General features: G+C 38.3%; 3 protein-coding genes across 8 annotated transcripts; 1 reads left to right on the top strand and 2 right to left on the bottom strand.

Annotated features, from left to right (window-relative positions):
- Positions 1-1994: 1994 nt before the first annotated feature.
- hdhd3 (haloacid dehalogenase-like hydrolase domain containing 3) lies at positions 1995-5680 on the bottom strand. Of its 6 annotated transcripts, none has more exons than XM_046075755.1 (4): positions 5537-5583; positions 4735-4829; positions 2944-3276; positions 1995-2636 (listed from the first exon to the last, which is right to left on the bottom strand). In XM_046075755.1, the coding sequence occupies exons 3-4, from the start codon at positions 3271-3273 to the stop codon at positions 2250-2252; spliced, it is 717 nt and encodes a 238-aa protein (XP_045931711.1). In that variant the 5' UTR covers positions 3274-3276; positions 4735-4829; positions 5537-5583; the 3' UTR covers positions 1995-2249. The 6 variants fall into 6 exon arrangements, with proteins under 6 accessions (XP_045931711.1, XP_045931707.1, XP_045931710.1 ...); XM_046075751.1 differs by lacking the exon at positions 5537-5583 and adding an exon at positions 5276-5520; XM_046075754.1 differs by lacking the exon at positions 5537-5583 and adding an exon at positions 5353-5520.
- Positions 4807-9056, top strand: trub2 (TruB pseudouridine (psi) synthase family member 2). Its single transcript, XM_046075749.1, has 9 exons — positions 4807-4979; positions 5748-5895; positions 6064-6198; positions 6708-6782; positions 6884-6945; positions 7043-7124; positions 7504-7576; positions 7766-7902; positions 7989-9056. Exons 2-9 carry the CDS (start codon positions 5778-5780, stop codon positions 8312-8314), a joined length of 1008 nt encoding a protein of 335 aa, XP_045931705.1. The 5' UTR covers positions 4807-4979; positions 5748-5777; the 3' UTR covers positions 8315-9056.
- A 1309-nt stretch (positions 9057-10365) lies between these two features.
- On the bottom strand, positions 10366-22266 carry rab44 (RAB44, member RAS oncogene family). Its single transcript, XM_046075748.1, has 10 exons — positions 22049-22266; positions 17957-20830; positions 17016-17083; positions 15555-15643; positions 15287-15424; positions 15122-15203; positions 13444-13558; positions 11795-11893; positions 11615-11691; positions 10366-11477 (listed from the first exon to the last, which is right to left on the bottom strand). The coding sequence occupies exons 2-10, from the start codon at positions 20828-20830 to the stop codon at positions 11390-11392; spliced, it is 3630 nt and encodes a 1209-aa protein (XP_045931704.1). The 5' UTR covers positions 22049-22266; the 3' UTR covers positions 10366-11389.
- Between the last annotated feature and the right edge of the window lie 77 nt (positions 22267-22343).

Genomic DNA, 22343 nt, shown 5'->3' with positions numbered 1-22343 from the left:
AGAGTTTGACTTGTTTCTACCCTTGCTTCAGCTCCGTCCACCAGGTTTAAAGCAAAGGTTGGCATTTTTGCTCATGCCCATGTGGACATTGTAAGTGAGTTACTGGAAGCTGTAAAGATTTCCTTTTGTCCGTACTGCCTTCAAATGATTCCCTCTTTGTGTTTTCCACCCTGGATACTTGTGGTAAAAGACACAATTTCATACTAAAAACAGCAACTTTGGAAGATCAACTCGTGGTTTGACAACCTCTGACTGCTGAAGCCTCATAATGGGGGCAGCTGAACTTGCTGTGATTATGAATTTACAAGAACATGGTGCAAATGCAGCAGCAAGTGCCTAATGACCTTTAGGAAAAAAGTAAATAGTGGGGAGGCATGTATGTATGTATGTATGTACTGTGTGTGTGTGTGTGTGTGTGTGTGTGTGTATATATATATATATATATACAAAGTAAATACCTACCTAAGTCAAAGTACCTGCTTTTAAAAATACTTAAGTATCCAAAGTAAAAAGTACTACTAGTATGGTTATGCTTGCTTGGGGTTGCTGACAAACGATCCATCAAAATAAATTTCTGTCAATCAACTAATCGTTTCAGCTGTACAACTGTTGGGTATTTTAAAAGATTAAAGAGGTTATATGTAGTTTTTTTTTTTTTTTGTTTTAATGAAATTTCTTAATTGATGATAATTTTTTACTTCCTTTTTGTCAGTGGGCTTTAGACTGAATTAGAAATGATAGAAATATGCTTCTAATGTGAAGGTATCTGTTCGGGATATGGCTACATGCGCGCTCCCGAGCCTCTCTAACTACTGCGACAACACCGCAGCTAATAATAATAAGCTTTATTTATATAGCACTTATCAAACAAAGTACAAAGTGCTTCACAACAAATCACACATAAAATACAAAAACAAATAACCACGTGGGTAAAAGATACAGGGGGATAAAATACAGAATATAAGAACAAGGATCACAATAAAGTATAACAAATATGTTCAGTAGGAGGTAAGGAAGATAAGACAAGCAAACAAAGTGATAAGAACGGTAGGGCAGGAATAGTAAAACGAGAGGCAGCTCAAATAAAATCTGATATGGGTAAAAACAGTCAACATCAGAAAGGCTGATTGTTAGCTTGCCGGATAACGCTGACCAGTTGCTAAGTGTTTATTTTAGCACAGTTCAACCACTGTTAGCTTCGTAACGTTCAATTTACAACATAACTGCGTAGGACAACACAATGGAAGAGCCATCCACTACAGTAACGTTACTGCAGTCTAACTGTTATAAAGTGTGGCAACAATGTCATTTATGATATTCAGTCTAGCTCACAAACCGTTATATTATAATCGAATACATTGAACTGTGTTGACATGGACGAGCCTCTGGTGAAAGATACACAAATAAAGTTAGTTCCAAAAGGCAGGCAATGTAACATTATCATGTAACAAGTATAGATTAGTTCAACCTCAAGCTGATAAAACTATTACTGTAACGTTACATTGCATTTATTGCAAGATCTCTGTATGAAAGCGGTTGTGTTTTGGATTATGCTCACTCATGAGTTCAAGCGGGTACGCATACAAGCACACTGGTTGCAATCTTAAAACCGCACCGCTTTTGGCTGCTGAAAACTCCATATTACCCCATTAAACTCTTCATATGTTTTGTGTGTAAAAATTTGTAAAGTCACTTGTAACAGAAGCTGCCAGATAAATGTAGTGAAGTAAAATGTACAAATTTCCCCTCTGAAATTTTGTGGAGTAGAAGTAGAAAGTGGCACGAAAAGAAAATACTCAAGTACAAATATCTCAAATCTGTACTTAAGTGCAGTATTTGAGGAAATGTACTCCAACACTGATTATGACGTTGCAGTGTTGTCATTATGTTGCTGTTACACTTGTATAAGTTTTAGCGCTGATGATTCGGTTTCTTTTATGTTTTAAATACCTTGTAAATTTGGTCATCAGGTGAAAGACGGACAGTACAAGTGGTAAATATTTATTGCTCCCCATTTTTATTTATAGTAAAAATATAAGTACACACTGTACATGCAGGTTTTATAGTGCATCTTCTGATTATTTTTATTTTTTCTACAAATTTCTGTTAGGAGCATTTCATTTGTTAAACATGTAAAGAGCTCTAAAGTGATTGAGGCCACAGGTCAACATGGCTAAATCACAGAAAAGAGTTCCTTATCTGATCCACAGTTAGGCTGAGTAGCTTTGTACTTGAGCCCATGACTAGCATTAGTCCACATGGTGCTGCAGCTGTGATGGCAGCTCCTCCAGGGAGCAGAGCCGATGTGCTGGAGGAACGTCATGCTTGTTGTGTCTGTCCAATAGGAACCCGTGGATGCCCACAGACCGAGAGGCGAGGTAGTCATTCACATAGTGGTCCCCGATATGAGCTACACTAGCAGCTGGTACACCACACTTCTGCAGCGCCTGATCAAAGATATTTGGACTCGGCTTTGCCGTACCTGCTTCCTCTGATGTTATCAAAAAGCTGAAGTGAGACAGCAAGCCACAAACATGCAAGATCTCTTCTAGGCGTTTGTCAAAGTTTGATACCACACCCATCTTCAGTCCCAGAGAAGAGCAACTCTCCAGCGCCCCCTCTGAGTCCGGAAATACCTAAAACAAAGGGACATTTTCAAGTTGACATTTTCAGTGCTACTATGTTTACTATTGTAAACATTAATATAAAAAGCTAACACTAGCAGTAAAAATGCTTTACAAAGCAAACTTATTAAACAGATTTTCAATGATCGCAGTACTTTCAATGAAACCTGCTTATTTGACATGTTTTCAAACAATTTTCTAAAGAATGTGTTGTCATTGTGGTTTATTATTTAACGGAACAGCAGAAAAGCAGGTATTTATAAATAAAATGAATGAAGAAATGACCATCTTATTCATTCCATGTGCATCTGTCATTTACCTCCCAGTTCTCTGCATTGCAGAAGTTATGATATAGGTTGTGAGCCAATTTATTCAGCAGGGCTGGGTCCTGTATCCTGCACTGGAAGAAAGTGTCCCGCACCACGCAAGTCCACCAAGACCGTCCATCCAGGCCCTGAGTGATGCCGTAGTTTGGGTATCTGCTGGAATTATGTCGATATGCCTTGTGGAAAGCAGCTTCAATCTCCACAGGACTGACGCTCAAGCCCATTCGTTCAGCCTCCTTGCAGTATTGCTCTCCCACGGAAGAACGCACCTTCAGCAGGGTGTCTTTCACATCCCACAGCACCCATCGCAGAGGAGCTCGCATTACCTACAGAGGAAATATCATAGATGTAAGACTATATAATTTCCAAGCAAAACTTGAGAAAATGTGTTTAGTAAATGTTAAATGATTTAGATAAACCCAAAAGCCTATGTCTAAAATCACTGGACTAGTTACTACATAGTACACTGTACTGTAATTGCTATTTAGAAATGTTTTCCAAATGTCTAGTATTCTAATCAAAGTCAAATCCTATAAAGTGAAGTGAAATATTCCCAGTCTAAGTCAATGTAAAAAGTAATGTACAATAGGTCCTTTTCTAAGCATACATTTTGACTTGTCATAGTAAGAAAGGCACAGGTGTTACTTATGGCATTAGCAATGGTTCTGTTCTATTCACATGTCCCACTAAGTCGTGACCAGCATGGACAACACCAGGACTCAGCTGAATTGAATTCCGCCAACATTAATTTCAATATTTACTGCTGTTTTTTTTTCTCCTGTGACATATTGCCAAAATGTCTAGAAAAACCCTGTTGTGTGTCATTGGTTTGTGGTCATTTATTGTTCCACATGTTTGGGAATATACACCACTAAAGCACATTATCAGCTGAAATGATAAGGGCCTTAAGGTGGGTTCTGCATTGATATCTAGGCTTCTTGTCTACCAGTCTTTTGTAGGTGGGAAAGCATTCTCCACAAAAGACATTTTGACTTGTCATGGAAGGAAAATATCAAGAGTTGCTATAAATAACATTAAAGGGCATGCACACGAAGGGCATGCATATGAGTGGTCGACCGATATGGGTTTTCCAATGGCCTATATTTAGAGATCATGATGGCCGATGTACATAATGCCAATATCAAAACAAATAAAAGTCCATGCAGAGTACAATCTAATATGTATAAAAATACATTCTGTTATGATGTAGATTTCAGAATGTGAAATGTGTTTTCAGGTGTTTGAGAGTGGGGTACAGTCATTCAACTACATTATTCTGTACAGTATGGCATTTAATGCTAGTCAGTAATGGTTTTAGATGAGATCTGCTGTCATTTAGGAGAAATGCCTTGACATTTAGAAAAGACAATGGTGACTGAAGAAATTTAGGGCTTAAAACTAACTTTTTCACCATCTTCCCAAAACTCAGGGGGAGCGCTAACGTCCTTACACAGCAGCCACACAGAGAGGCTGCCTGCCAATGTATCCACAGATATTTTCTATTGGCTTGTAAGGGCATTGGCCGATGCAGATAATCTCAAAATGCCAGATATCGTCCCGATTAATCGGCCGACTCATAAAATCTGTCTATCACTAATGCACACCCACACAAGTGTTTTCAGTTATTCTGGTTGATTAGACCATTGCTTAGCTTGAGGTGGTGTGCAGCTATGCTGCTAATTACATTAGGTCATTGGACTCTTAAGTACAAGAAAAATAATAAAGATGTGAATTGTCCTGCATTAAAAGGTGAGATATAAATCAGGTAGATTAAGTGAAAGCACCTGTGTGGATGGACCATGGATTTGTAGTAGCTTCGACGTCGATGTTTTATTCAGGTGTCATCATGACAGTGAGCCAGCAATACCAGAACCCTAAACTGAAGCACCAAAGTGGAATTCAGCCATCATCAAATGTTTAATACACACCTATGCTTTTCCTACTGTGACATCTTAATTGTCTTTGACCCCTACCACCACGCAAAACTGTGCTTTGCTTTCTCATGGACATGTCTTGCTCACATTTGAAGGTAACATTATAACGTTAACTGTTAACAGCGAACCAGACAACCTGTCATGCTAACGTTGCAGATTATCACTGAAGGTTAAGATCCCTGCTCGTGCTCATTAATACATACACGTAAACTATGTCACTTAACGGCAAGATGTCGTCATCATGGTTACACTTTATGACCTTTGTTACCTCCTAGCTAACGCTACGCTCGTTGATTTTGTATTATTAGCTAACGTTACTTGTCAGTCTCTTTTGCACATGAAGCTATAGACAACGAGCTAACTACAAAAGCAGTAACAGTTTAAACGTTACCGATGTCAAGTCTTCACAGCTGTCAACGGCTGTCACCAAGGTTAGCCACAGTTTAACGTTAGCTAACTGTTACCTACTGTCTGAGTTCTTCGTTAGGATGTTTTACGACAGTTGTTGCCATTTTACGTTTTAGATTCTTCGAAGTGCATTGAATCCCTCTCTCTGAAATTAATCATCCGTTTCTAACCAGCATAACCCCCGCTAAATGTTTTTCATTATTATAACTGTTAAAACACCACCATCACCGGTCTTCTCACTCACGCTTGTTGCGCAGTAGTTGTAATGCCTGTGATACATCCAGCCCAGCAGGCGGCAGTATGATCACAAAGTGGCTAACGTTACATGTTGTAGCCCGGTTGTGGCTTCACGTGCAGTGAAGTCAAGTGGAGCAAAAGCAACCCTTGTTTTAGAACACTGTTAACCTCGTGAGTAAGTCTTATGAGATGTAACCTAACACAACTTTTCGAAAAAGAAATCGGGATGACCTGATGGTACTAACACAATGGCAACTCCAGCCGTTCGGATTTTTCGGAGGTTAGAGGGTTTGTTTTGTGTGTACAAACCCTCTGGTGTCCACTGGAAACTCGTACGGGACAGCATCGAGACAAATCTTCTTAAAGGTGAGGATAACATGTCTTTTAAAAACGTATCTTATGGTCCTTCAAACACACTCGCAGTTTCGTTTCTATGTCTTCTGTGACGGTAATGCACCCAGCACTGCCTTTAACCTTGGTTTTCCAAATAAATCACTATGTCCTGGTAACCCATGTATCTTGACACCTTTATAGGTTTAAATGCTACGCCCTCCCAGCCAGTTCCTCAGGAGGTCCGCTTCTTGGCACACCTAGGCAGCGAGACTGAAGCACCCAAGGGACTCGCACTGTCTGTGGCCTCTCTGCCAGTACTGTCCAAGCATCCTCTGGGTATGTGTTGTCCACTTCACAGCATATCTTCATTTCCTGGGTCACTTGTTCATACCTATGGTTCATTCACCCCATTCAACTCAATTTGTAATTTACTGACACAAGTAATGTGAGTTTGATGTTAATAAACATAATAACTTTGTTAAAATTATTTTTATGGTGGGCCACTGTTCTGCCATTGTAGACACGACTAGGCAGGTGGACAGGAGTCAATAACTGATTGAACAGATAAATTCATAGATTTATACAAAGCATTCACCGCAAAGTCATCGTGCATCATGTTTTGGGAGCAAAAAATTAAACACGCTCTGTTTAATTTAGTTTTCTCTCATTTTACCTCCATGGTCATATTAAAGTAGAATTTAAATGAAGTCTGGGTTGATGGCTCATGAGTGACTTCAGAAGTGCAGGTTTATATCAGCTGGAATGACTGAATAATTATTGTTATGTCTGTGCACATTGAGGACTGTCTATGAGTGAATAAAATGTGTGTTTTCTGTGTGTTTTAGTGACTGGACCTGAATTCCAGCATGTTAGAATTGGAGTAGGACATCGCCTGGATGCGTTCTCTTCTGGTGTCCTAGGTATAATTCATTTAGAGCTGATCAGGGGAGAAAACCCTCTTGTTTCAGACTGTGTTGTGAATGTCTCTTTTTCACACCTTTTTTTTTTTTTTCAACTTTAGTTCTCGCTATTGGGAATGGAAACAAGGCCCTGAATGATCTCTACAGAACACGAGTCACAAGGGTAATTTGTCACTTCTGCTGGTTTTACATCAGATGTACAAATATGTAAGAAAGATATAATATCCACAGGTTTTTTAATGCTGTTTGATATGTTTCAGGATTACACATTGGAGGGTGAATTTGGGACTGCAACAGATGATTCCTCTCACACAGGCAGAGTTATTGAAAGGTCCACCTATGGTAAGATAGCTTTCTTCCTATATGTGTTCAGTTTCATCAGATCATTCACTTAGTAGTAGTTTTAGATCATTATATTTGAGAAGTAGTATTTTATGTAAAGCAATTCTCAATGCCTTTACTTGAAGCAATTTTCTACACAGCTCAATATATACAATAATTTTGCCCCTGTTATAGTGTAACTTATTTCATGGGCAGATTTCATATTCATCAGTTTGTTTCTATCTAGCATACTACTATTTGTAAATGTGCGCTTGTGCCATTTCCACCTTTTGAATGGAGGGTCATGTATTAATCACTGGCCAAACCTCACCTAAACTCACTGCATCAGTTGTTGTGCCTTTGACCGTATCTGACCCTAAAATATGGCTGTGTTCAACAGGTCACATCACACAGGATAAGCTGGACAGAGTCTTGGCAATGCTGCAGGGAGCCAATCAAAAGGCCTTGTTAATGTATGTAACTACATTTAACATTCATTGCATTTCTATAAACAATATTGACATTTTTCATAAGTTTCTGTGTATTAAACATTTTCTTCTCTGTGCTTAACTTTTCAATAAGATCCTGCTGAACATGTAACACAGTAAAATGATTAATGATTATTCATAGTGCAGGTAGATGACTGTGTTTTTCCTATACAGGTATTCCAACGTAGACATGCGCTCGCAGGAAGCCTATGAGATGGCTGTGCAAGGTTTACTGGGTCCAGATGGGAAATCACTGCCTATTTTGACAGGCTTGCGTTGCATTCACTTCCAGCCCCCTAACTTCACTTTAGGTAAATTTTTCTCAGGTGAACACACAGAAAAACCTCATTTCAGGATGCTTACTGAGCTTGTTTGTTGTTTTTCTCTGTTCCTGCAGAGGTGCAGTGTCTGAATGAAACTCAGAAATATTTGCGCAAAGTTGTGCATGAGATAGGACTCGAGCTGCACAGCACAGCAGTGTGTAAAGGAGTTAGACGGACCAGAGACGGCTCCTTCACCCTGCAGGATGCCCTGACTCATCACCACTGGACTGCTTCGGATGTTATGCAGGCCATCAGACAATACCACTCCTCCAAAAGAAATAAAAAAAAGTCCCACACACAGATCAACGACTCAGCATTACAAATACCAGAAGAGAATACAACGACAGCCAGTCAACAAAATGAGACCAGCGAGGAAGCAGCAGCAGGTAGAATGAAATGACTTGTCGCTGGTAGTTTATAACAACTGCTCTAGAGTGACTCTGTGAGGTTCAGCGCTACATCACTTTGAGTTCAACTCATCTGAAGGGATGTGAAAAGACCAAAGATCTTGGTTCCTAAAGGAGAAAGTATCAAATTGGACACGATTCATTACATCATGTCCAATTGTTCATCTTGCTTTTGTTTAAGATTCTCTCCAACTTGCTGGATCTCACATGAATGTTACAATGTTTTCACCTTTTGTTAAATGTTGTGCAGGTAATATTAAGTTATTCCTCAAAGCATAATAAGAAAGTGGTTTATTTAGATCATGAAATAAATTTACAATGTAAGAGATTTAACAGTGCATTACTACAAAGTGGTTGGTGCCATGCATTAGAGGCATTTGTGTGACAAGTTAAGTTAAATCAACACTCTTGATGGACTGCAGATGAGATGATGCAACTGCTTTATTAACACAAATTTTCCCCTGAGTGGCAAAATGTTCAAAGATACTTCTATTTCAGTTGCTTTTGTAGCATTGTTTTATGGTCTAATGCACCTGTTGAGAACCATCTGATCCCTGCTGTGCCGAGTGTGGGGAAAAAAGTGAAATCAACAGACAGGTGCCAATCAGCTCTCCCACTGTGAACAATAATAGATAATAACTTTAACAGTACTCCTTACAGCTGGTTTAGAAAATAAAACTGTACCTGTAACCTTGTGCCTTGACCCATTTAAAAGGTTTTTAAGTAACAATTTTACATTCTGTATTTTCCTCATTTTTTTTTGGGGGGGGGGGTTAATCTGGAAAGAACTTTGTAGTTTGACACTAAAATATTAATTAATTATTAAAAAGTTCTTCTTTGTATACAGTATGTTGAGTTAAAGGTTTGATGCAGATTTAATCTTGCATGTTAACTGACCTGCTGTGTTCTCACTAAAAGTCTAAAATTAATTTAAATGAATTAATTGGAAGTTTACTTATTCCTGTAATTAGTACCAAATTACATTGTTCTTTCCAGGAAACCTCTTATTTTGCGTAAGTATTCAGAAATTACAGCAGTAATGAAGGAAGTGTTAAAATAATGTACTTACCAGTAAGTAAAAGTTCCAATACCAAAGAATAGAAATACTCCGTTACATGATAAAGCCCTGCATTCCAAATGTACGTAAGTAGAAGTACAGAAGTATCAGCTTTAAAAGTATTCAATGCAGAGTGGCTACTGTTAGTGTTATACTATTATGTTATTGGATCATTAGTATTGATATATTAATATGTAAGCTGTATTTTAATGTTGTTGGTCAAGGTGGAGTTAATTTTAACTGCTTCATATACATATATTTGGCAGTTTAATCTGTAATAATGGGTCATATTTTGTAAACTGATTATTTTGTATAGAGTACAGTAGAGTAAAGGTCCGAGGGGCAATTTGTCTCACAATATTAGTCAATAATAAATAAAAAATAAATAATACTCAATACAATACACACAGTACACAATTAGTTATCTTGTCACCAGAACCATTGAAAGAGCAGGAAAAGAGGGCAAAAATGGGGGCAACATCTCCGATCTACAGATAGTCAGAGGCCCAGTCCCATTTTGTTTAAAAGCCAATAGCTGATGGAATAAAAGACCTTTGTAAAATCTTAATTTGAAAAGACCACTAACTATAACTCTTAAATAAAGGTAGTGAAGTAAAAGTACAATATTTCTCTGGAAGTATTGTATAAAGTGAAAATACTCATAAATACCTAAATATTGTACTTGAGTAAATGTAATAAGTTACTTTCCACCACTGAAATACGGACCCATAAAACAAAGCGTATAACAAGCTTTTAATCATATCAGATATGGTGTAGTCGTCTGTGTCCTCTGAAGATGCCGCCTCAGCGTTTCTGTTCCCCACAAAAGCTCCTTTGGGATTTTATATGGTTATTGCAGTGGTGCCATTGCTGTCATGCTCTTCATACCATTGAAGGACTTGTTGTTCCAGTGGGAACACTGTTGTCTTTGTCATTCTGGAAACACACAACTTCCATGAGGACACAAATTAACTTCGAGAGCACGTGGACGTTCTGGAGGTTTATTAAGCATGAGACATGATGTCAGAGCTATTGATTAAAGGTATATAGCAAGGGAAATGCACACAAAACACAAAAATAATTTGATGTATTTTTAAAGCCCATTAAATACTTTATGACCACTGTCTTTAATTATAGAGCCATGAAATGTATTTATGGTTATCTTGTCGGTCTGGCAGCTGTGTGACAAATCCAAGTATGCCATTCATTTAGAACAGATGGTAAACAACATACAAAATCATTTTAAATGTAATTATTGACAAAGGCTGTGTGCTAAACGGCTACAAAAATGAAATGATGGGCTTGTTCACAGGCACATTGCACAAGGTGCTTGTAACACTGAAATGACAAAAAAGACAAAAAGTAACATTTATTATAAAAATATAATCTAAATTTGCCAGTTAAGATTCAGCAACAGAAAAATTTAAAGATATATACACACACACATTTAATATATATTTGTGTATAAGTAAAATTATTAAGCTTAAAGTATAGACAGTGTTGAGAAACGCAGTTATACAAATACAATAAAGAGTATTTTCTTCGTGGAAACTTCTTTTTCTGAGGACCCAAGACCTGAAACAGAAAGTGCTAAAGTACTAAAAGTTTCCCAGAGAGATTGGTTAAATACATCAAAGGGAAGATTCATGTTCCCGAAGGAAAATCCTTGACCTGCCTCTAAAGAAAGCCCGTACCAGCTGTACAGTATAGTATATACATAAAGGTACACAGTATGGACACATCAAAACACCCTCTGGGACTTCCTCTCCCAGTGAAATTTCTGAAAATGTGCCATTTCAAAAAGTATATTTTTTGCAACTATAGGAATATCATACTCTCAAGCTGTCATCTGTATTGTTCTCTAAATTAGTAATTTTCTCGTGAGGCTTGGTAGAAAGGTTAATGTCAAAAGAAAATTTAACATATATTTGCATAAATTCATACAATTTGTAATAAAACAGATTGAAAGAACTAAAGATGGTTTGAGTCCCAGTTTTAGACCTGCATCTGTTCAGCAACATCCTGATGATTTTTTCTGTTGGGGCTCCTTGTGTAACACCATTGCTTCCTCTCTTGTGTCAGCTTTTTGACTCAACATTCTGGCAACAACACAACAACAACAAAACAATCAGTTGCAACATTACAGCACAGAGTATAGTACAGGACATGCTTTTGAAAAATCACACGGGTGGGCAACAAAAAAATACAAATAGTCTGTGACAGTAAAATGTGTTACCTGGCCATAGTTTCCAAAGACTGAATCACGTTTTCACCTGTGGCAGCGCTGCACTCCATGAATTCAAAGTTGTACTCCTGTGAAAAAACCAAAGGTAAAACTGCTGCTTTAGTGCCTTTTGATAATCACAAGCATTTACCTATATTCTAAAAGTGCTAGAGGACATAATGCCACAAATACCTTAGCTAGAATTTCCCCCTGCTGAGTTTTAACCTGACGTTCTGCATGATCACTTTTATTCCCAAGAAGTAAAATGGTCACGTTTTCTGCAGCACCTTCCTGTAAAAAAAGACAATAGTTTGATTATTGTAGGTTAAATAGGTCCCATGTACTCAAAATCCTAGAAAATTCTTACCACAAGAATTTAATTACCATGTTTTATTTAGTTTGCGTTCGAACAAATAGGTGCATACTGAAAATGAAATCCTTCACAACGATCAATATTGGAATTGGAAGTAATGTTGATGCATATTTGACATTTTTACGTTTATATTCCTTCCTACTGTAGGTACACAGTTAAGTATATGTTTAGACATTTTTTACTTTAGACTATTCAGAGTAGGTTCTTGAAGAATAAATCAAATAAATCAATACATTTAAATCAAACTTAGATACTTTTGTGGTAGTACTTTTAAATTTGAATAACAACAGTATTTTTCTTTTTCTTTAAAAGTTAATTTATGACTGCTTTGTGTTAAGAAATTCAATTCTGATTCATATGAAATGTTTGTATGGAAGCCCTGAGAGGCAAGTGAGAAAATAATCTGTCTATGTCCATTTTTTTGTGAAACAGGTGGGAAAAAGTGTAGTAAGAGTAGTGGTGCACTTCAGCCTCTTGTGCCCGAAATGAGTATTACAACAACACTTGACAAAAACGTTTTTTCACATTCTTAAGTCATACACCAGAGGTCACTAATTAGCAGACCGCGGTCCGGATCCAGACCCAGCTGCCGTCCTCTCCAGACCAAGACCAATAGCCCATTTATTATTGAGAATTACTACCTTGTGACGGAGCGTTTCTATTTTAACCCGCGCAGCTTTTCTAGCATTTACTGTACTGGTTTAGCGGGCCAGGAAACTCACAGACCAATTGCATGTGGTCCAATCGTCTCATGTGATGCTACTCAGCCAATCTGTGCATTCCGATAAGCATTGCGAGTCGAGTTTTTAACCAAGAATGTAGCCTACACATTCTTACATGTACATCCTTCCCACGGACTGTTCAAAACAAGAATATCTCATATATCTCCAATCCTAGCTGGCAAGACAAGCTACAGCTCACGTTTCTTAATGAACAAGAGAAAGTAGGGAAGTGGTAGCTATATAAGAGGGAATGAAAGAGAGAGCTTTTTTTTTTTAAAATGCAGCCCTTAGTTTACTTTAATTTAGAAGTTATTATTTATTATCCCTCCAGTTTGATGTGAAAACTGACAGTAGCCAAAATATTGTTGAAATATTATTTGATTTGACCGTCAGTTTTTGACTAAAAATATATGTTGATACAACTATACGTTATGGTACTGAATATTAACCCAAATTAGTCGTTATGATGTTCCGGACCTTTGCTTTTCTCTAACTGGATCTCTTTGAATTTTAATTGAATACCCCTGTTACACACAAAGGAGAGAATCACAAGATTTTTTTTCCTCACTTGCCTCTAGTTCCCGAAAATGCTCTCCACTACACACTAGCCACACATATAAACACATTGTAGCAAGTTTACAGTCTGTCTGGCCTTGAATCAAAACCTGTAGTTCAACATCTATAAAAAAAAAAAAAAAAGGCCAAAAAACTATTCTACAGCCACTGCAGCTTTAAGTTCACCATACCTGAATACAGCTTGCCCAGTAGCTGATGGCAGAAAAACTCTGAGAGGAACTGATGTCATACATCAAGAGAAATGCCTGGGCTTTATGGAAAATCTGTCTTGTGATGCTGTGAAACCTTTGAAGGATGATAAAGAATGTAATCAGAGACAGGCTGCCAAGAGATTTCACATTTTTCTTTTATCCAGGAGAGGCTTAACTTTACACATTTAGCACTATTCAAAAGTGAACATCACTGTAATACAACACACATTATGTTTTTAATCCACAAAGTTAATGTCAGACCTGTCTTTTTATGTGATGTCCTTTTGTTTGTGTTTCGGGGTTTTCAGTTACCACTGCCTGCGATAACTCACATTTACAATATCTTTGACTGGGTATAATAGCAAGCACATAGAGGATGTTATTTATGTAAGCATCAAATCTTCTTATAGTAAGAATGGGATGTTAGGACCCTAAGTAATTTACATTGATTTAAAATTAGTTTGAATGAAAAAACTATGATGATTTGGGGTGCACATCTCAAGATGTATTTCAACCAAGCTAATCTAATACATCCACCAAAAAGCCAACTAATATGTGAGTGAACATGTGGGCATCTACACACTGCGTGCATGTTACGCCCACTGCTGCTGCTGGGACCAAATCTGTTGTTCTAATTCCAGCATAAAAAACATTGCTGAGGTGTGCCAAACCAGTTCTGAAACAGGTTACAACCTGACTGACTTTCCAATACTTGAAAGAGTGTTTTGAACACATTGTCTGGCACATGTTCAGGGAGGCTTCTGTCTGCAGTAATTCATATTTACAATATCATTGACTGGCTACAATAGCAAGCGCAAAGAGGAAGTTATTTATGTAAGCATCGTCACATGTGCTCATCAGAAGTCTTGGCTGACTGCAGAAGTGTACACACTGCTGAAAAACTGGAATGCTGCCTTTTAGACCGGGTGACAAAGAAAGCCTTTAGGACAGCGAGACAACCTGTCCTTTGATCAATTCGCAGAAAATCCACTGCCACTTCCAGGAATACAAAGATGTGCAGACGTGCATGTGGCAACAACTCTAGTAATCAGGAAGTGCTTCAGGACGTGTGTGGCACATGAAGCAAGGTGCATTTTCTTTTTTCATGGCAGCTTCAAGATGAACCAGAAGCTACCTCAACAGAGCAAGGATGAGGGACCCCAAAACACCTCAATAGCTGGATTTTGTTTATAAACAATTTAACACCTCTACATAACATTGTCGTTTTATGTAGAAAAAGGACGGATGTGGACATGATAACATCATGGTCGGAAAGCATCATCTTCTCATGTCTATAGCTTTAGAGAGTCACTCATTTTCACAAATATGGGCTGAACTTTTTAAGATGAGAGCTGGGAAATGTCGAGTGGCTTTGACCCTGTCATAATACATCGTCCATTGTATCTTTGATGTCCCTCTTTTTTTCTTTCTTTCTTTTTTCTTTTCTTTTTTTTTACAATTCTCCTGCATGTAATATACTGCAAGGATATCACCTTACGGAAGTGTGCCTGAAGAGGAACACACTTCTAAAATGGTTAAGACCACTCATATTTATTCTCTGTAATACAAAGTGCCTTCACCTAGAGTTCATATGTTTGATTACAACAGCGATAATTGTGTCTCAATAATGTAGTGTGAAAGGAAACAGGGAACTTACCTTTCTTGACCTGCTGTATCCCACAACTGTAGCACCACAGGTTTTCCATCCACTACCACTGTCCACATGCAGGAATCAAGTCCTACAAAATGTTTTTATGTTACATTATTCTGTATATTTACACACATTTATGGGAATAGAATAGGATAAAGGTCAGGTTCTTACCAACAGAGGCAGGCAAATCTAAAGAAAACTTTCCACTTTGAGCTCTTTTCATGAAGGAGGTTTTACCCACACTGCTGTCTCCAACCATCACCACATTGTAACTGTTTGATCTGAGATCTGCTCCCCCGGAATTACCTGCTAAAATAAAAAAACAAGAACGTTTTATTTCTCCATATTAAATTTCCCTCTCTCATTATCTGTCTACAATGAGCTACATTCTGCTGTGCCTGTGTTTACTCAAGTACTGTTTGTATAATGTTGTGTTTACCCAGAGAAAACGTATTTTGACTCTCTTGAGCAAGGTGGATTTCAGCATAAGGATGTTGAACTGCAGTCACTCGTTCAAGCGTCTTCTCACTGTGGAACAGACGACCAAGCATAGTTCAAACAGAATACTAAAAGTAAGTCACATTCGGGATCCGTAAGGTTCAAGTTGTAAGTCATCAGTATACCCTGCCAAATGTTTGCATTTCATTGAGAGATAAATCTGCTAAACTATACAGAATATAGCCACACATTTATATTTGAAGTTGAGATTTAAAAGAAAAACTACATAAAAGGAAAAATATTTGAGTCAAGAATTTGTATCATTCACTTAAACCGTGAACTCAAATAAGATGTTTTGCACGTTTTACACCGAAAAATACAGGCATCTCATCTTTATCAACTGAAATGAATAATCAGATTGAATAAATATTTGAGTACTTATTGTGGTTTATCCCAAGAATGTTTATAAAAATACATATTACAAGTGGTCAAGGTTGTTTTCTAGAAACTAGAAAATTAGACATGTCACAAAACACCGCTCACAGAAAACATGCAGCCAACACAGTTAAAAATGCAAGAATTCCAACACATACCGCCCTTTCATAAAAGCATACAAACACACATCCCGCTTAACATGCCTACAATCAAGCGCACAAAAGTATGACATTTGCTGATTGAGTGGTAAGATTGTCTGTCCTCCATTAGCTGCCTGTTTAAGTTTAACCGAGGAACAAATTACAGGTGCTGGTCATATAATTAGAATATCATCAAAAAGTTGATTTATTTCAGTAATTCCATTCAAAAAGTGAAACTTGGATTTTATATTCATTCATTACACACAGACTGATATATTTCAAATGTTTATTTCATTTAATTGTGATGATTAAAACTGACAACTAATGAAAATCCCAAATTTAGTAACGATTCTGCATGCATCTCATCTTTTAAACTGGTTACACTGAGCATCAGAATAGCACACCATATCACGTCTGTCATTTCACTATCTCCCTTGCCTCCTTACTCAGGCAAGCAGTGAAAGCAGTAGACTGCTAATCAGCCTGTTGGGAAGCTGGATAACAAACCAACAATGTCACTAACATTATGAAAAAACAAACCTGTTTATAGAGTTTCTACATTCTGTCTGTACTATACTCTGAGCATGAGGATTTGTGTAGATTGAGTCAGAGGCTTCTCTTGGATGAGTCACAGATGAATCTCAGTCCAACGGATAGTTTCATTTTGAACTGACATTAGAAGATTGATGGTGAGTCTTTCTTCTAAATGCTAACACATTAAGTAGTAATTTCCAAGTTGGTTAAAAAAAAGTATATGACACATATGAATGAAGATTCCTCTGATGGTAACCTCACCAGGTAGATAAACACTACCTACTACTTGTGCTAAGCTGGACAAGGCTTGCAGGCGGCAGGTTCCTGTTGAACCTCATCAGTGTTGGACTTACCTCACAGCCCTTGAGTGCTCTCCTGCCTTTGAGGTGCTGGGTGATGCTTTCTCGTAACTTTTAGTGACCTGCACGGACAAAAACATTTCATTCATGAGGTGACAGTGAGGATGATTCTTCTTCATCTTCAATCTGTTTTGTCTTTTGATTGCCAAATGATAATCTTTATTTGTTTTATATTAAGTCCACTTTTGCAGATCTAAGCTTTGTATTTTACAGGTTTCCCAGGAATAATCCTCTGGCACACAGGAAGTGAGGTGTTTATTTGAGGAGTATATACTGAGGAGTAATTTGTACAGTTTGTGCTCCACAACGAAGTAATGTTAAAAGCACTAAACTATAACATTTTATAGAAAGGAAAAGTAACAAGGCTTTTACATAAAAACCAGTCCATGAAAATAAGGCTATTTTTATTATTAAATAAATTTACATTGCAAGAAAACCACTTGTGCAAGGCCTTTTCTCTTCATGATCTTCTTTGCATGGTATGCTTTAAGGTAGCTTATTGCCACAAAAATACAAACCACCATTAAGATCAAAAAGTCAGATACATGTTTATGTTCTCCTTTTCACTGTGTGAAACTTGTAGTGTGGCCCGCATGTTCCTCATTTAGGTTCCTTGTGACACTTGAGTGTGCAAGAGGTTTTATGCAAATAGGAAGTACAGACCAACACATACTCACTGTGCAAAAGAACACGGCCAATAACAACCATCTACTTCAGGCTAAAGGCACAAAATTATAAATACAATAAAGCTGCATAATGTTTAGAAACTTAACTAACTGGTCATAACCAGTAAGCTGAGTGAAATTCATTGCAAACAACTGTCTCTTCATCAGTTTAAGTATAATGTGAAAGAGTCATAATTGGGGATTCCTACTAGAAATTCTTTGATTGTAAAAAAGATAACAAATAACACAAAAAACTACTTTACTGCTTACCTCTGATATTTTGTCCAGGCCCAAAGATTCTTCTTCATTGGTCTTGACGGCACTTTCATCTGTGATACTTCCGGCATCTCTCCCATATGTATCTGTTGTTCTGTCCCCTCCTGGAGCTTGGTTTTCATTGTTTTGGTGTCCACGTGACTTCCGGTGCGATCCCATTTTTCTTTTCCTCCTACCAGATTCTGTTTCTGACATCACATCATGTTTGGGAGAAGTGGATGGTATTGCAGGGACATACCTGGGGTGTAGCTGATGCTCTGTTTCTCCAGGTTGGCCATGAGAAACAGGATTTTCTTCAAATGTCTGGTGAGCCGGAGGTTTGAAGTGAGACTCACCAGTGTGGCTGTACGCCACTGTTTCAAATACTTTTTCTTTCCTTTGTTCAGAGTCACTGTCTTTGTATTCTAGTTGAAGTTGTAGCTCTTCTTCTTTGATACCTGAGAAACTTTCATTCTTTATATCTCCAACATTTGTTGCAGTCTCTCTTGCCTCATCATCCACCTTCTGGTTTTGAAGCAAATCTTTCCCTTTGGTTTGTGATCCAAGATTCTTGCGGGTGGACCCCATCTTTCTTCTCCTGTTGGTTGAATTTAAATTGGGACTTGCATTCTTCATCTCAGGATTTTTATCATGAACTACTTCATTCACGTTGCTTGGCTCTTGTAAACCCTGGCAAATTTTATGCTCTTCTCCAGCTCCTCCTCTGATTACAGATTTCACTATTTCCAAATCTACCGCAGTCACAACTGGTGCTCCTGCAGATGTCAAAGCTTGGTTCTGGATTACATTCACACACTCTGGCCTTTCCTCATCATTTTGTGTACTCAGATCACTGTCCCTTACATCAGCTGCCTGAACAAAGTTAACAGGACAAGCATCTTCTTCATTGTGGGTGAAAGATTGCTCAGGAAGCAGATCCTTTAAATCATCTGTGTCTAATATACTGCTCTGTAGACTCTGCAGATCAGAGGCACTGCTTTGTAGCTTTTGCCCTTTGTCGTGAACAGTGCTGGCTTCCAGTTCTTCTTTACACACGGGACTCAATGATGGGTTTGCATTTTCATTCTGTGATACCTCTGTAGTTACATTCATTGGTAACTCTTCCACTTCTTCCATCTTGTCAAGACTTCTCATGTCAGCTTCTATGTTTAAGTTGCTTTCTTTTGTTTCACCTTTGTTGTCCATTCCTGCCCGTGGTTTTCTATTGAGTTGAGACCCGCGAGTAGAGCCCATCTTTCTCCTCTTCTCTTTGGATCTTCCTTGCAAATTTACACCATTTTCTAAATTGTTTATTTTTTGTATCCCTTGTTGGTTGTCACTTGCACCTACTGCTGTAGAAATTCCACTTTCCTCTGGCATATCCCCAGCTGGCTCTGCTTTTCTGAAGTTTTCCTTGTCAAATGGAGCCCAAGTGATAGTTCTGTTGTTTGCGGCACGTGTGATCTCCAGTGAAGCAGTCATTTCTTGGGCTTCATGGTCTTTTTTTGTAGGATGTTCAATTGTTTCTGCAACGTCATCCTGTCCAGAAACTTGTATATCTACAAAACTCTCCACTTCTGTACTATAGTCTCTTATTGTGACATCTTGCACAGTTTCTATTGCATCATTTGTCTGTTGCATATTCACTTCTTGTCCCAGTGAGTCTTTGTCACAAGTTAAAGCTTCTGTGTTGTAGACCTGAAAGGCTTCATCTTGCTCAAGAACATCCGACATGACTGACCTGGCAGTGACGTTGTCATCATGATATGAGATATTCTGTATGTTTGAATCATCTTTCCATTGTATCGAGTCCATTTTAACTGTGTCATTTCCTGTAAGTTGACTTAAATTCTTAGGCTCTTTTATTATTGTTGTCACGGTTGTACTGTTGTCCATAACGTTCTGTGACAAAATTGAGTCCTCTTCTGGCGTCGTGTCTTCGTCATTAACAGCTGATCTAATTTTTCTTGTTTTCTTAGCAGGTTTGAGGTCTAGGTCACTTAGCTCTTTTAATTCTTTCTGCCTCATTGCCATTCCTAGTGACAATTTGGAATTTGCAAGGTCATCATCATCCCTCGTATTTTCTGCAAATTCTTCTTTAGGTTCGTGGTGTATTCCTTTATTTCTTCGGCTTGATCCCAATTTTCTTCTGTTTGCTGTGGGCTTGAAGCCTGTGTGAGTTTGCTCTTTGATACCCTGAGAATTGTCCAGAGGTTGGGAGTCCAAATGAGCAGTCATTTTTGATTGCTGTGTTTGTAAAGAAGATTCACTCTCCTTAACCAAAGAATAATCCATGTGAGGCTTTTCTTGCATTTCTGTTGGCTTAACCTCCTCTTCATGCACTTCATTTACAGCATCATCTGAATGCTGAGCTCCTCTGACTTTAGAAAAGTTTACATGCTCTTTTTGTTCCTCATCTGTTGACAACTCCTCCTTTAATGATGAAAAATCTGCTTTCTCAATACTGCATTTTGGCTCTGTGTGCTCTCTGGGGCTGCTTTTTTCTGTGGCTATCTCCGCTGTGATAGAATACTCTATACCGTCTGACTTTAAATGTGACTCACTCACCAAATAATTGTCCTGCCTGAACAATTCAGTGTCCACGTCTCTTTCCTTGTTTTCTTCTTCTGTAACAGAACACACATTGGGAAGTTCTTCTTCTGGCATCTCTGTGGAGCTTGTTTGGTTGATTAGCTGTTGATCTACTGTTGAACTTGAATGTAAACTTGAACTAGTATGCTTGGAGACACCAACAAATGTGCCAACAAGTGCATTTTCTTTGACTTGATCACTGTCTTCTTTAGTTTGATGAGTGTCAAATGTCCCCATTCCTTCCAGCATGGTTTTCATTGATGTTTCCTGCACTGTTGTCTCTATTGTTGCTGACATTTGAGTTGTTTCATTATCTCTGGGTTTTTCAACAACTGCCTCTGTAAGTCTGTGGTATGATTCAGCAAGAGAGTCCTTGGTATGCTGTTTTCCTTTATGTTTACGACTAGACCCCAGTTTCCTTCTGTTCCCAATGGGGCTGAAGTCAGGGTCGGTTTGTTGAGGTTTGGAGTCCAAAGGAGCATTTGTTCCTGATTGCAGAGTTTGTAAAGAAGATTCACTCTCTTCCATTTTAGTGAAGACTCCTTCCTTCTCTTGGTGACCTGTTTGTTCAGCACTGGGTTTTATATCATCCTCTACTCGGCCTTCGTCCTCACACACCTGACCAAGTGCAGTGTCTACCCTTTCTATGACGCTGATCTGTGTTGTCTTGGTATCATGTACATGATAATCCTCATTTCTGTGGTCTAAAGCCTCAAAGTTGTTTTCTGTTTCAGGATGGTCATCATGTTTGTCATCAAGATTTGAAATTTCCTGTTTGCTAACAGAATCGTCAGTACTTTTCACAGTCAACTCAGATTGGTTTGTGTCGTTGACTTCAGTTTGGTCTATCGGGTTTCCAGAAATTATTTCAGAATTTTCTGTGGCATCAGGTATCAAACTTTCCGAGGAGTAATCAATGTCTTGCATTTTTGTTGGTTCAACCTCCTGTTCAGGCACTTTGTTTACAGTCTCATCTAACTGATGAGCACCTCTGACTTCAGATATGAAAATCTCTTCTTGTTTCGCATCTGTAGGCAAGTCCTGTTTTGGTGGTGAAAAATCTGCTTGCTCAACACTGTATTTTGGTTCTGTGTTCTCTCTGGGGATGCTTTTTTCTGTGGCTATCTCCGCTGTGATAGAATATTTTATACCTTTTGACTTTAAATGTGAGTCGCTCACCAAAACGTTGTCCATTAAATATCCACCCTGCCTGAACAATTCAGTGTCCACGTCTCCTTCCTTGTTTTCTTCTTCTGTAACAGAACACACATTGGGAAGTTCTTCTTCTGGCATCTCTGTAGAGCTTGTTTGGTTGATTAGCTGTTGATTTACTGTTGAACTTGAATGTAAACTTGAACTAGTATGCTTGGAGACGCCAACAAATGTGCCAACATGTGCATTTTCTTTGACTTGATCACTGTCTTCTTTAGTTTGATGAGTGTCAAATGTCCCCATTCCTTCCAGCATGGTTTTCATTGATGTTTCCTGCACTGTTGTCTCTATTGTTGCTGACATTTGAGTTGTTTCAAAGGGTTCACTATCTCTGGGTTTTTCAACAACTGCCTCTGTAAGTCTGTGGTATGATTCAGCAAGAGAGTCCTTGGTATGCTGTTTTCCTTTATGTTTACGACTAGACCCCAGTTTCCTTCTGTTCCCAATGGGGCTGAAGTCAGGGTCGGTTTGTTGAGGTTTGGAGTCCAAAGGAGCATTTATTCCTGATTGCAGAGTTTGTAAAGAAGATTCACTCTCTTCCATTTTAGTGAAGACTCCTTCCTTCTCTTGGTGACCTGTTTGTTCAGCACTGGGTTTT

Source organism: Micropterus dolomieu, linkage group LG18, assembly GCF_021292245.1.
Source record: "Micropterus dolomieu isolate WLL.071019.BEF.003 ecotype Adirondacks linkage group LG18, ASM2129224v1, whole genome shotgun sequence".
NCBI lineage: Eukaryota > Metazoa > Chordata > Actinopteri > Centrarchiformes > Centrarchidae > Micropterus > Micropterus dolomieu.
The sequence above is the reverse complement of the archived record's forward strand: the minus strand, read 5'-3'. Positions and strand labels throughout refer to the sequence as shown.